Here is a 15,071-nt window from a genome sequence, read left to right as displayed (position 1 = left end):
AAAAATTCAAAAATCAGGAAGGCATGATGGTGTGTGCCTGTAGCCCCAGATACTCAGGAGGCTGAAACGGGAGGATCCCTTAAGCACAGGGATTCAGGGTTGCAGTGAGCTATGGTCATAACACTACACTCCAGCCTGGGTGACAGAGCAAGACTATCCCGTTTCTCTCTGTGGGAAATTAAATAACTTGTTCATGCCCACACAGCTTGTAAGTAATAGAACCAGAACTGAAATCCAGACTTATTTTACTTCGAAACCTGTGTTTAATCATGTTTGAGTTTTTTAGAAATCTTTTTTTTCAACTGGCAAAATAAAGGCAAACTAATTCCAGTTATATCAAATTCACTTAATTTATTCACAAGTATGGCAAACGACTACAAAGGCAGAATAACAGGTGTAATTAACACTTCTATGCGCTGGCTTTTTGCTCCACATGCCTTTCTAGGCCACCGGCTGCAGTGCTGGGCGTTTACAGCTGCAGACCACTCCTCCCAGACTTCTAGCCAGGTGGCTTCCAGTTTGGTTCTGCTATTTCTTGGCACTGGCATAAGAATTAGAAGCTTGAAGAAAGTGCAGCAATGTTTCTTCTTTTGGTGGTGGGCTTGACAGCCTGGGCAGCGGCAGTGCAAGCTGTCAGCAGCACTGTTGAAGAGACTCCTGGGCTTCTGAGCACTGCAGTGGCCGCAGCAGCTCCGACAGCTCAGTGGCAAATGTGGGCTCAGGACTCCAAGCCAGGGGCAGGAGCAGCTCCTGATCTGTGGCTGCGAAGCCCTCCTTCCCCTTTGTCTGGCTCCCCCTTCTACCTCCCTTCTGTTCTTTCAGTCTTTTGAAGAACTTTATAGCCAATCCCAGGCATGAAATTCTTCTCTGCTTGGCCTATCTAGAGTGGCTTTTATTTTTCTGACTGGCTACTGACTAATACACTCTGCCACTAAAATTATACCAATATTTTCTTAGGATAACACTAAAAAGACTGATATTACTTTTTTATATGGAAGATATAGGCTATAAGCACTCAATTTTCTTGAGGGAGAGAGCTATTTTTGCACTTTGTTTCCTTCATATACGGTGCAAAAAGTTGACAGTCTCTATAAACTGCACAAGTAACTGGCAATGAAAAGACTTATTAATTCAGGACATGAGTTCTTTATGGAGCAATTATGCTCATATTAAGTGTTTTATTTATTACATGTGGGGTAATGTTAAGACAAATAGCTATAATACAGAGATTCTACAATTTAAAAACTGTAATAAATATGGTCCATTAATAGCAGATTCCAAAATTCTTGTCCTTCTTGAAGAAAAGGTTCAATGATTTACTATAACCCACTAAGAAACATCTAAATGGGAAGAAACACAGAAGTGATTTTTGTAAGTCACTTAGTTTTTCAAATTGAAAATGGTCAAATAAACTACAGAACTTAAGACTTAAGTGAAGTGATACAAATCTATACATAAAACTATTTGGCATTTTAGATGAGAGAAACAGATTTTAAAGACCACAAATTCGTCTCTCGAATCAATACTCTCTCTTTCTGGAAAAAAAAGTAATCTTATGCCATTGAGCACAACCACCTGGAGGTAAACCCTGTAAGTTATTCATCGGAGGTAACAAAATGCGGGCTTATTCTAATACGCCTGATCTGGACCACAGGAAGAAAAAAGCCTCTACACCTAGGTTTACTAAAGCTACCAATATTCCAATCTGAAAAATAGCAAATAAAAAATAAAGCTACCAAAATATGATCAAAGTAAAAATTCTACCTGGTACTTAAGTTCAAAATAAGAGTAAAAATAAATTACGTGCACATTTTACATACAAAAAATTTGGAAGAATGTACAGCAAAATGTTAACAGTGATCCTGTCTGGGTAGTGAGATTTTGGAGATCAGTTTAGATTTTTTTTTTTTTTGGCTCCTTCATATTTCTCCTTTTTCTTTTCTTTTCTTTTTTTTTTTTTTTTTTTTGAGATGAGTTTTGCTCTTGTCAGCTAGGCTGGGGTGCAGTGGCACGACCTTGGCTCACTGCAACCACCGTCTCCCGGACTCAAGCAATTCTCCCGAGTAGCTGGGATTACTGGCATGTGCTACCACGCCTCGCTAATTTTTGTATTTTTAGTAGAGACGGGGTTTCACCATGTTGGCCAGGCTGGTCTTGAACTCCTGGCCTCAGGTAATCTGCCCGCCTCGGCCTCCCAAAGTGCTGGGATTACATGTGTGAGCCACCGTGCCTGGTCATACTTCTTTTTTTTCTGCAGTGAACATATGTTTTAGGTAATTAAAGCAAAATAATTAATTTAAAAAGCAATTAATACCCAAGCATGACAGTAATCAACACCTTTAGAATTCAGTTTTTCATCTGCTTCAATATTAAAAACACCACCTTATGAAGAATGGTAATGCTGGAAAGCACAATTCAGTTTTTCATCTGCTTCAATATTAAAAACACCACCTTATGAAGAATGGTAATGCTGGAAAGCACCTGAGAGACCATGGGGTCCAGATCTGAAGACTAAGCCCACACTAGGCTTTGCTGCCCAGTGGCAGGGCTGAGATTAGAACTGTGGCCTCTTGATTTCTCGTTTAGAGCACACCAAGTAAAATATAAAAATTACAGTTACACATAAAAATACATTTATCTCCAGAACACTAGAAAAGGTTGGTCAATTTTAAGGCCCTAGGAATATAAACAATGTCAAGTTAGAACCTAAGAACTCTCCATCAGCTTTACCTTCAGAATTTCACAGGGAGCGGCTTCTGAAGGCACAGGTTTCCCGCAGTGCTTTGAATATTCAGTTATCAAGACTGAAGCTTCATCTAAACTACAAAATCAAAAAGAAAAAGAAGTGTTAGGCCAGGCAGAGTGCCTTGTACCTATAATCCCAGCACTCAGGGAGGCCAAGATGTGCAGATGGCTTGGGTCCAGGAGTTGGAGACCAGCCTGGGCAACATGGCAAAGCCCTGTCTCTACAAAAAAAAATAATATTAGCCAGGTATGGTGTCGCACACTTGTAGTCCCAGCTACTCTGGAGGCTGAGGTGGGGGGAGCGCTTGAACCCAGGAGGTTGAGGCAGCAGTGAGCCATGTTTGTGCCACTGCACTCCAGTCTGACTGACAAAGCAAGACCCTATCTCAAAAAGAAAAGAAAGAAAAAGAGCCGTTGAAGTCAAAATTAAAAGTAAAGACCAATCTCTAAATTTAATGTTTTATTTGGGAAAAAAGAATTCCAATTTGGGGCATATACATAGACTGGGTAGTCTCTGGATTGTCCAAAGAACAAAGAGAAGGTTAGAGATTTTATGAAAAAGAGACAGGTTACATATTGTTCTTTTCTTGTGTGTGTGTAAGACGGAGTTTCACTTTGTTGCACAGGCTGGAGTGCAATGGTGCGATCTCCACTCACTGCAACCTCCGCCTCCTAGGTTCAAGCGATTCTCCTGCCTCAGCCTCCTGAGCAGCTGGGATTACAGGCATGCGCCACCACACTCGGCTAACTTTTTGTATTTTTAGTAGAGACAAGTTTCATCATGTTGGCCAGGCTAGTCTTGAACTTCTAACCTCAGGTGATCCACCCACCTTGGTCTCCCAAAGTCCTGGGATTACAGGCTTAAGCCACTGCGCCCAGCCAGAATTACGTTTTTGGAGCCATGTTTTGTACTCTGAGTGCTTTTCCCCGGGCCGCTCTGATGTATTTGGGTATCACAAGAATGACCTAACTCATGTAATCAACTTCACAGAGGGCATGAGGAAACTTTCGGAGATAGTATGTTCACTCTCTCGATTGTGGTGATGGCTTCATAGGTATACACATGTCAAAATTTACTCAACTGCAGACTTTGAATATGTCCAGCTTATTCTATGTATCAATTATAACTCAAAAAATACTTGCTCAAAAATGACAATATCTAATTATGGCTGGATCACAAGAGATAAACAAGCAGATGGAAATCCATGGAATGGAAACGAGAAAGAAAGACCTCTCAAGCGCCAGCATGGCTAGACCACATGCAGGGATGGATATGGTGTGTACTGCAGTCTTGAACTTCCCTTTCTTTAGAGTCAGCCCATTTCTTCCTTCTCCCATTCAGTTTCCATATCCATCCCCACCTCTATCCCAAGAAGATTATTGTTTCTAAACTTGTGGGTGCTAGAAAATTAGATAACCAGGTTTAACAAAAATGATGTTACATAAAGTCATTAATGTTCTGAGCAAGTATCTAAGACATAAAATTGTAATGCAGGATTTAGAGCAGGGCTATGAGACATTCGATTTGGGGATTCAGATGACCTGTTTAATTGTCAGAGTCTAAGGTCACGTTCCAAGAAATTGGGTTATTAAATGATTAACTTTTGGATATGTGCAGTAATGAGAGATGTAATATTTTGAGCTTTTAATTACAACAAAATAGCTCTACAGTTGACATTTTCCTCCAAAATCTAAAGATAGATTTTTTTTTTTTTTTGAAGCAGAGTTTCGCTCTTGTTGCCCAGGCTAGAGTGCAATGGCGCGATCTCAGCTTACTGCAACCTCTGCCTCCAGGGTTCAAGTGATTCTCTTGCTTCAGCCTCCCGAGTGGCTGGGATTACAGAAAGGTGCCACCATGCCCAGCTAATTTTGTATTTTTAGTAGAGACACGGTTTCTCTATGTCCATGCCTAGCTTACAAAGACAGATTTTAAGGAAATTCCACAGTAAGTTGCTTTTTGAAAATAAACTTACCTTAAGTCATTTGCCAAATAGTTTACTAGTTCAGTGATATTGTTGGTATTCATCACATGCATCTTCAACATTTGAAAGTATTTGGTCTTTGCCAAAATCCCAAACTCCTTCTTACTGATGATACTATTCAGAATCAGACTTCTAATCTATAGAATGACACGTATCATTAAGATCAGACTTCTCATCTATTAGAATCAGACTTCTAATCTATAGAATGACAGGTATCAAGCCTTTATTCAATATCAAAACACTGTTACAATCAGAAGTCCAATTAGCACTGCATTATGACTGTGCCTCCTTTTTGAGGGGGTAAAAAGGGAAAGGAGGCCTGTCAGCATCAGTCAATAAATAAAGTAATTGTTTTGCGCTTTGAGACTTTTTATGAGGAAGAAGATCCATTTTCAATTAAAAGCACTTAAGGCTACAAATTTTCCATGGAGCACAGCAGTCAACAAGACCCTCAGGGTCCCTGCCTTTTAAAAAATTTACTGAGGTTTTAATAGAAGCAAAATAATTCTATACATAAACAAACAGCTAGACATAGCAGTTTTCAGCTTAATCTTGGTTTGGGAAAATGAAATGAAATCGCCTCTTACTTGATGTGAAAATCCTGCTAGCTGGCCTGTGTTCATATGCTCTTCCAATTGCTTTAAAATAACCTGAGGGTCACACGAACCCAGAAAATTCTAGAGAAAAATCAAAGCAGAATTAATAGAAAAGTGTTATTACTTATTCCAACAGCAAGAGCTGTTGATCAGGTATTTTGTCGTTCTAAGTGCCAAAATAAATATATTTAAATACTGAAACACAGAATGGCATCAAGGAATGAGTGTACGAATGATGAAAAGAGGGGAAAAAGTCAAAGACAAGAACAGGTGGCTTTAAAAAATGTAATTAATAGACCAAATGACAAATAAAAAAATGCATGTTCAGCTGGACGCAGTGGCTCATGCCTATAATCCCAACACTTTGGGAGGCCAAGGCCACTGGATTGCCTCAGGTCAAGAGTTCGAGACCTGCCTGGCCAAAATGGCAAAACCCTGTCTCTACTAAAAATACAAAAGTTAGCTGGGTGTGGTGGCGGGAGCCCGTAATGTCAGCTACTTGGGAGTCACTTGAATCCGGGAGGCAGGTTGCAGTGAGCTGAGATTGCGCCACTGCACTCCAGCCTGGGTGACAGAGAGAGACTCTCTTAAAAAAAAAAAAAAAAAGGCATGAATGCATGCATGTTCATTTATGTAGATCTCTATCTACTGGTATGTCTACCTACAGGGAAGATAACAGATAACTGTAAAACATTCCAAAATGCTTTGTTCTACTTGTTCTCTATTATAAAGGAAATGAGAGTTATTTTTAAAAGTTCTGTCCCCAAAATGCTCGTGGCTCCCTCTGATGGGCACCCACACATAAAATCTGACTCTCCCCTTCTTTTATCTCCCACATTCAATTGCTAAGTCAGCTGCTTTCCTTGTAGCCTTCTCATCTTGTTCAAGTTCATTACCAGACCCTACCGTGGGTACTTAACCCTCAAGACTTCCCTGCCTATGCACAAGGCTGATATGAAGAGATCAAGTGGGGTAAAATTCTACTCAAATGCAACAGCTTCCCAAGAGTTTCCCTTCTTGTCTTCTCCTCTGACCAAGTCTACATGGGTTAATGGGTTATTCTTTCTAAAATACTTCCTTCATCATTTCAGTTTGCTGTTCTAAAATAATCACTTGTTTCCCCACTGATAGACAATAAGGTCCAAACCCCTTGTAAGACATCCCTCAGCTGGACTTTATCTTTCAGTCTTACCTCCCACTAAGTCCCCATACAAGCTTCACACATATCTGATGTATGCATGCTTTACAGGTTTGCTGAAATGAAAATGCGACCTTTTGCAAGGGACATGCAAGATGAGACCTTCTATTTCCTTGGCAGCCCAGAGGAATCATGTGTACCATACCTGAATTTGCTGGTGTCTTTTCTCTGAGTGGGGCATGAGCATCAGACAAGCTAATGCAAAAGCCGGAAGTTCTAATTGGATATATTGCCTGGCGACTCCAATCAGGTCAAGATCACCTGAGACTGGACATCTTCAAGAGAGCACATTAATTAGTTAATAATCTGTCAGATTCACTAGATTATATTGGCCTTTCTAGCTTTCCATAGTCATCTACCTGTCCAGGCTTTCAATAATTTTAAACACTAAAGTGCTGGTTCATGACATATGCTTAGGAATGAGTAACATGAGTCTTTGACGGCATTCTACACGGAATAAAAGAATCTACCCACGGGAACACGGACTACTGTTTGCTATACCATGATTATGTCTGAAAGCCTACAGATGCCTAAAGATAGGCTTCTAAATCCTCAGAAGACTCAAAAACTTTTTTTTTTCTTTTTTTGAGAAACAGTCTAGCTCTGTCACCCAGGCTGGACGTGATCTTAGTTCACTGCGACCAACACCTCCTGGGTTCAAGCGATTCCTCCTCAGCTTCCTGAGTAGCTGGGATTACAGGCATGCGCCACCACGCCCAGCTCATTTTTGTATTTTTAGTAGAGATGGGGTTTCACCACGTTAGTCAGGCTGATCTCAAACTCTTGACCTCAAGTGATCCACTCACCTCAGACTCCCAAAGTGCTGGGGTTATAGGTGTGAGCCGCCGCACCCAGCCAGAAGACTCAAAATCTATGTGACAACGCTGTATGATTTAGGGTAGTCACCAAAAGTACTCTATGCTCATATAGACAGTAGATACTCAATTTAGAGAATGCTCAGTTTACTAGTCGCACAACACATGGGAAGTAGACATTGTAAAAATAATCAAGATATTTTGGTATAAAAACAAATGTTGCCAGGTGCGGTGGCTTACACCTGTAATCCCAGCAATTTCGGAGGCCGTCTCTACTAAAACTACAAAAATTAGCCGGGTGTGGTGGTGTGTGGTGTGTGCCTGTAATCCCAGCTACTCAAGGGACAGCTCATGCCTGTAATCCCAACACTCTGGAAATCCTGTCTCTACTAAAAATACAAAAATTAGCCAGGCGTGGTGGCACGTGCCTGTAATCCCAGCTACTCAGGAGGCTGAGGCAGGAGAATCGCTTGAATCTGGGAGGCGGAGGTTGCAGCGAGCCGAGATTGCACCATTGCACTCCAGCCTGGGCGACAGAGCAAGACTCCGTCTCAAAAAAACAAAACAAAACAAAAACAAGTGTTATGCTTAACTTCCTAACAAAAAGGAATTACTCATAAGAGATATCTATTAGAAAGGAATCTTATAAGCAACAAACTTTTTTTTTTTGGTAGAACAAACATTTTACTTACTCGAGGACAGCGATGAGACTCTCAGAACAATCTGACAGCTGATCAGGACTTAAGGGACAAGAAGCTGAAGATAAAAAAAAACCAACCATGATATACACACACACAACTATAAAATGCTGTAGCGAATGTTTCAGAGGAGAGCGAAATACCTGAAAGCAGTGGTATCTGTATCACACGCTGCCATGCTTTGCTGAAGTAGGGAACCTGTGAAAACAAGTCCACGTTTGGGATATTCATGTTAAGGATACTATAAACTCTTTAATTTGCAGTCTAGGCCGGGTGCAGTGGCTCACACCTATAATCCCAGCACTTTGAAAGGCTGAAGCAGGTGAATCACTTGAGGTCAGGAGTTCGAAACCAGCCTGGCCGACATGGCAAAACCCCGTGTCTACTAAAAACACAAAAATTAGCCAGGCATGGTTGTGCATGCTTGTAATCCCAGCTACTCAGGAGGCTGAGACACAAGAATCGCTTGAACCTGGGAGGTGGAGGTTGCAGTGGGCTGAGATCACACCATTGCACTCCAGTCTGGGCAACAGAGCGAAACTCCATCTCCAAAAAGATATTACGAACTCTTTTTAAACTGTAGCCTAAATGTTCTGAAATTAGATAATGGTAATGGTTGTACAATTTTATGAATATACCAGAATCTACTTGATTGTATACTTTCAAAAGGACGAATTTTACAAGTGTATTGTATCTCAACAAAAAAATTAGATAGATCACTATGTGCTGATATGAAACACTCTCCAGAGGCCACTGTTAAATGGTCACAAAACTGTACATTTATAGTTTATTTATATTCCAGATGACTAAAATCATAATCTCCCTGTTTGAGATGATTAAGGTTCTAGCATAATGTTCTTCACAACTGTATCTTTCAGGATCTCATTATACAATCCTGGCTGATTCATTATTGTTCCATTTGGCAAAAAGTCAGAACCCAACTCAGAAAAGAAAATTAATCCTTAGCCGGTTATGTGCCAGGGCCACAGGAAAGGAGGAAGGGGACAAAAGAAAGAATTTCAAGAAGGTGAATAAGGAAAGAACACTGGCCAGGCGTGATGGCTCACACCTGTAATCCCAGTACTTTGGGAGGCCAAGGCAGGAGGATTGTTTGGGCTCCGGAGTTCCAAGACCAGCCTAGGCAACACAGCAAGACCCCCATCTCTATATATTCAAAGAAAAAAAGAGGAAATAAAACGTAAACTTCCATCAATAGAGGAGTAGTTAAATAACTTCAGGTATATTTTACTACATATTATGGAGAATAATCAAGCATTAAAAATAAAATACCTCAAAAGGCTAAACACAGAGTTACTGTAAGACCCAACAAGTCCACTCCTAGGTATACACTCAAGAGAAATGAAAATATGTTCAGTTAACAATGGAACATTATTTGGCAAAAAAGAGGAATGAAGTGGCCGGGTGCCATGGCTCATGCTTGTAATCCCAGCATTTTGAGAGGCCAAGGCGGGTGGATCATGAGGTCAGGAGATCGAGTCCACGGTGAAACCCCAGTCTCTACTAAAAATACAAAAAATGAGCTGGGTGTGGTGGCGGGTGCCTGTAGTCCTAGCTACTTGGGACTGAGGCAGGAGAATGGTGTGAACCCGGGAGGCGGAGCTTGTAGTGAGCCGAGATCATGCCACTGCACTCCAGCCTGGGCGACAGAGCCAGACCCTGTCTCAAAAAAAAAAAAGAAAGAAGAATGAAGTTCTGATCCATGCTACAATGTGGATGAACCTTAAAACATGATGCTGAGTGAAAGAAGCCGGACAGGAAATCTCACATAGTGTGTGACTCCGCTGATACAAAATGTCCAGAATAGGCAAATTTATGGACAGAAAGTAGATTAGTGGTCACTGGGGGCTGGAGGGAGTGGGGAATGGGGAATGATTGCTAATGGATATGAATTTTCTTTTTGGCGTGAGGAAAATGTTCTGGAATTAGATAATGGTGAGACGGTACAACTTTGTGCATATACCAAAAACTACTTCACTGTGTACTTTAAAAGGATAAATTTTACATGTGAACTGTATCTCAATAAAACAATTAGATCTACAAGTGCTGATATGGAACATCTCCAGAGACCATTGTTATGTGAAAACAACACTTTGTTCAGAACGTGATTGCATTTATGTGTGCAAAAATGTATATATACACTGTAGATATGCACACACATGCACACGTGCCTGTAAAACAGGAAATCTCGGCCAGGTACGTTGGCTTACGCCTGTAATCCCAGCACTTTGGGAGGCCAAAGCGGGTGGATCAGGAGGTCAGGAGATCGCGACCATACTGGCTAACACGGTGAAATACTGTCTCTACTAAAAATACAAAAAATTAGCTGGGCGTGGTGGCAGGTACCTGTAATCCCAGCTTCTCAGGAGGCTGAGGCAGGAGAATGGCGTGAACCCGGGAGGTGGAGCTTGCAGTGAGCCAAGATGGTGCCACTGCACTCCAGCCTGGGCGACAGAGCAAGACTCCGGCTCAAACAAAACAAAACAAAACAAAACAAAACAGGAAATCTCTAGAATACATAGGAAATTGTAAGCAGTCATTCCCTTAGGAAGATAATTATGAAGGTAAATAGTAAGAGGGAATTTTCATGTTTTACTCAGCATATTTCTATATTGTCCTAATTTATTAAACAAAGAATAAATTATATATTTCTACATAATATATATTTTGCTTATATGGGTACACAACTTATGTGAAATGTAGAAATGAACAAGCCAGGGTATCTGATGTGAAAGATCTTCAAAGTCCGTGAGGGGCAGCCCAACATGTAATGAAAATTAATTATATGGTGACAAAAGTCAGAGTGGAGCCAAAATGTCTTGAGAGCATAAATAAAGGTGTGACTTGTGAGGCCTGGAAAACTCAGGAAAGTGGTATCTTCAGGAGGTGATGTGAGCTGAGTATTAACGGGTCCAGGCACAACTTTAATCATCCTACAGCTGATCAGTTCTGTTTCTTCTTCCTTTATTTTAGGGAAAGGATCTAGCTCTGTTGCCCAGGCTGGAGCTGGAGTGCAATGGTGCAATCATGGCTCACTGCAGCCTCAAACTCCTGGGCTCAAGTGATCCTTCCACCTTGGCCTCCCAAAGCTTTGGGGTTACAGGAGTGAGCCACTGTACTTGGCTCAGTTCTGTTCTTTACGAAGGAGCTGACTGCTTGATCCGGTGTCCCCAGCAGTCACAAGGCTAGAAAGTATAAAGACTAAATTCAATAAAATTTATTTTAAAAAGCTACATACCTGCCATAAAGAATGGATACTGGAAATGGCTTTTAAAACTTTCCTTAGATAAGGAATCTGTAAAAAATTAAAAATAAAAAAGTTCTAAAGACCACCAAAATGGAAAATTTCAATGTGAAATACCGCATCTTAAAGTTCCAGAAAAAGTACTGGTAAAACTTTATCTTCCATGATAACTGCCAGAGAAGTTCACTTACAAGTTCATAAATATCAAAAAAGGCTAGGAAACCTTCCATTTGTTTCCAGTGAAATTTATGTCATTTTGGATTTTGCATTCTCTGGCCTAACACCAAGTTCTTTAAGTTTGGCATGAACTCAGTGAGAGTGACTGTGTTTTCAGCATAAATCTGTTCCATAACAAGTATCAATCCAAAATGTTTAGGGGATGCTGTGCAAAAGCTTTCAGATATATTCAGTCCAGGGTATTGAGTCTTACTTACCATATTGAAGCCCAGAAGCTTTTGCAAGAGTCCATTCCAAAGCTGCAGGTCATAGATTTTGTATTCTAAACACAGCTCAGTCACCAATCTTACTGCCTGAAGCCAAAAAAAGAAAAAAATCATGCCGCTCCAACAAACCAGTAAATCAAGCCGTCTTTGGAAAAGTAGGGCAGCTTAATACAAAATATGCTGCTTTTTTTTTTTTTTTTTTTTTTTGAGATGGAGTCTCACTCCGTTGCCCAGGCTGGAGTGCAGTGGCATGATCTTAGCTCGCCGCAACCTCCACCTCCCGGGTTCAAGCAATTCTCCTGCCTTAGCTTCCTGAGCAGCTGGGATTACAGGTGGCCGCCATCACGCCTGGCTAATTTTTGTATTTTTAGTAGAGATGGGGTTTCACCATGTTGGCCAGGCTGGTCTTGAACTCCTGACCTTAGGTGATCCACCCGCCTTGGCCTCCCAAAGTACTGGGATTACAGGCATGAGCCACCGCACCTGGCCACAAAATGTGCTTCTAATTTGCGAATGTCTATTGAAGGCCCCCATCTTTCTAATGAAAGAAACAACAAAAAAGAGATCCTTTTTCTTGCTATCATGGACTCAAGACACCACCTCAGACATCTCCCCTTTTCTTTCTTCTATTGAAAAAGTTTGCCTGTTGGACAAAAAAACCTTCCTGCCCCAGCCTCCACTGCCTCAGAGACTAAATTCCCATAGGCAACTAAGAAGAAAATAAACAATATCCTCTCTCTATCGGACAGTCTCCTCTCCCTGTACAGATAAGAATAAGCTGTGGAAGGGATTATAGAAGTGCTCTCTCTGGTTGGCAGGGATGACTTTAACTGGTGGACCTTAAGGCAAACGAGGTAAAAGGACCTTCCACATTGCCTTATCCATCCACACGCTAGGACAGGAGAGTAGAAAGGTCTCAGAGCAGTAGAGTTGTTCAGGGATAAAGACTGTTCCGGTCGGGCGCAGTGGCTCACGCTTGTAATCCCAGCACTTTGGGAGGCCCAGGTGGGTGGATCACCTTAGATCAGGAGTTTGAGACCAGCCTGGCCAATATGGTGAAATCTCATCTCTACTAAAAATACAAAAATTAGCCAGGTGTGGTGGGCAGGTGCCTATAATCCCATCTACTTGAGAGGCTGAGGCTTGAACCCAGGAAACAGAGGCTGCAGTGAGCTGAGATCACGCCACTATACTCCAGCCTTGGCAACAGCACAAAACTCTGTCTTAAAAAAAAAAAAAAAAAAGACTGTTCCTGGTTTTCTCTTTCAGGATTCTGAGTAGGGGCAGGGAATTGGGAATGCAGCAGTGAGTGTACCTACCATGGACTCGTGGCTGTGGTTCTTCCACAGGCCCTTAATCATTCCTTCCTTAGGACTGTTGCAAAATAATTCATATGTGATGGGGATATTCAAAGTCTCAAATGATGCCAGAAAAGTTATACATTTCAGATAAGATCTGGAAAACAGAAATGTTTCTAAGAATCATTCTCATAGGTCACATTTACATTTAAAATAAAAACTACTCTATGGAAATATTAGGCCAGTTTGTTTTAAATGTCCATTTTGGACTTCTAAATATATTCCCTGAATATATAATAACATTAGATAGAAATCAATTTGAACAAGATAAACAAAACATTCAGTTTCTAAATGCCTCCAAGAAACGATGGAAACAAGATGTTCTCAAAGCCCTATTTTCCCTTTGCCAAAATGTCAAGGATATTCGAGGCAACAGAACTGTATTCACACAGCTACTCTACTACGCTCTTCTGAATTCAGGGCTTAAAAGGTACAGCTCCAAAAAATGATCTGTTTCCTATTTATTACAATTTAAACATTTCTACTTACTTCACTTCTTCAATGGGTTTTTTAAAGAGTGATTCTATAGTTTCCTTGTCAGCCAAATAGAAGAGACACTGAAGAGCTCGAGTTCTATGGGCAAAAGTTAACTGATGCATACCTAATGTCTGCAAAACCAAAAGAGGTTTGGAGAGTTGAACACCTGCACATTGTAGTTGGGTAAATGAGTTTCAACACAGGCAACATAAAGAACGTCATTATTTTAAAATGAAAAGTCAATCTCTGCAGTTATGGAATGCACTGTAACAGTGGTTCTTAACATGTGGCCCACGGACCCCTGGAGGAGCATTCCTGAGACTCCTTCAGGAGGGAAAGGGTCAAAGCTGTTTTCATGACACTAAGATGTTATTTGCCTTTACACTGTGTTGATATTTGCACTAACTGTGCAAAAGCAATGGTGGGTGAAATTGCAGGCAGAATGGAGGCAGGGCCCCCAACTGTTGTTGTAATCCTTGTGTTTACAGGCATGCTTTGGCAGTATTGAAAACCAAAGATATGGCCGGGCACAGTGGCTCACGCTTGTAATCCCAGCACTTTGGGAGGCCAAGACAGGTGTATCACGAGGTCAGGAGTTCAAGACCAGCCTGATCAACATGGTAAAACCCCCATCTCTACTAAAAATACAAAACTTAGCCAGGTGTGGTGGCACGTGCCTGTAATCCCAGCTACTCAGGAGGCTGAGGCAGGAGAATCACTTGAACCTGGAGGTGGAGGTTGCAGTGAGCCGAGATCGCACTGTTGTACTACTCCAGCCTGGGCGACAGAGCGAGACTCTGTCTCAAAAAACAAAACAAAACAAACAAAAAAACAAAGACAAATTTCACTTAAGAATATTCTTGGCCGGGCGCGGTGGCTCAAGCCTGTAATCCCAGCACTTTGGGAGGCCGAGACGGGCGGATCACGAGGTCAGGAGATCGAGACCATCCTGGCTCACACGGTGAAACCCCGTCTCTACTAAAAAAATACAAAAAAACTAGCCGGGTGAGGTGGTGGGCACCTGTAGTCCCAGCTACTCGGGAGGCTGAAGCAGGAGAATGGTGTAAACCCGGGAGGCAAAGCTTGCAGTGAGCCGTGACCCGGCCACTGCACTCCAGCTTGGGCGACAGAGCCAGACTCTGTCTCAAAAAAAAAAAAAAAAAAAGAATATTCTTGATGGGCTGGGTGTAGTGGCTCACGCCTGTAATCCCAACACTTTGGGAGTGCGAGGCGGGCGGATCACCTGAGGTCAGGAGTTCAAGACCAGCCAGGTCAACATGGTGAAACCCTGTCTCTACTAAAAATACAAAAATTAGCCAGGTGTGGTGGCATATGCCTGTAATCCCAGCTACTCAGGAGGCTGAGGCAGGAAAATCACTTGAACCTAGGAGGCGGAGGTTGTGGTGAGCCAAGATTGTGCCACTGCTCTCTGACCTGGGCAACAGAGCAAGACTCCATCTCAAAAAAAAAAAAATGTTCTTGATGAAGCAATAAAAA

The 15,071-nt window shown here is 41.7% G+C and overlaps 1 protein-coding gene across 2 annotated transcripts in view; it reads right to left on the bottom strand.

Moving 5' to 3' along the window:
• Positions 1 to 436: 436 nt before the first annotated feature.
• KNTC1 (kinetochore associated 1) overlaps positions 437 to 15,071 on the bottom strand; it is a 100,043-nt gene continuing 85,408 nt past the window's right edge. For both annotated transcript variants that reach the window (XM_008005054.3, XM_073021190.1), the window contains 11 exons: positions 13,587 to 13,705; positions 13,059 to 13,194; positions 11,731 to 11,826; positions 11,291 to 11,347; positions 8,178 to 8,232; positions 8,029 to 8,092; positions 6,667 to 6,796; positions 5,315 to 5,404; positions 4,719 to 4,864; positions 2,731 to 2,821; positions 437 to 1,340 (listed from right to left, as the gene is read on the bottom strand). In XM_008005054.3, the coding sequence (XP_008003245.3) occupies positions 1,320 to 1,340; positions 2,731 to 2,821; positions 4,719 to 4,864; positions 5,315 to 5,404; positions 6,667 to 6,796; positions 8,029 to 8,092; positions 8,178 to 8,232; positions 11,291 to 11,347; positions 11,731 to 11,826; positions 13,059 to 13,194; positions 13,587 to 13,705 (1,005 nt within the window). In that variant the 3' untranslated portion in view covers positions 437 to 1,319. The remainder of the gene's footprint in view (positions 1,341 to 2,730; positions 2,822 to 4,718; positions 4,865 to 5,314; positions 5,405 to 6,666; positions 6,797 to 8,028; positions 8,093 to 8,177; positions 8,233 to 11,290; positions 11,348 to 11,730; positions 11,827 to 13,058; positions 13,195 to 13,586; positions 13,706 to 15,071) is intronic.

The sequence above is a fragment of the Chlorocebus sabaeus genome, chromosome 11, assembly GCF_047675955.1.
Source record: "Chlorocebus sabaeus isolate Y175 chromosome 11, mChlSab1.0.hap1, whole genome shotgun sequence".
NCBI classification, from domain to species: domain Eukaryota; kingdom Metazoa; phylum Chordata; class Mammalia; order Primates; family Cercopithecidae; genus Chlorocebus; species Chlorocebus sabaeus.
The sequence above is the reverse complement of the archived record's forward strand: the minus strand, read 5'-3'. Positions and strand labels throughout refer to the sequence as shown.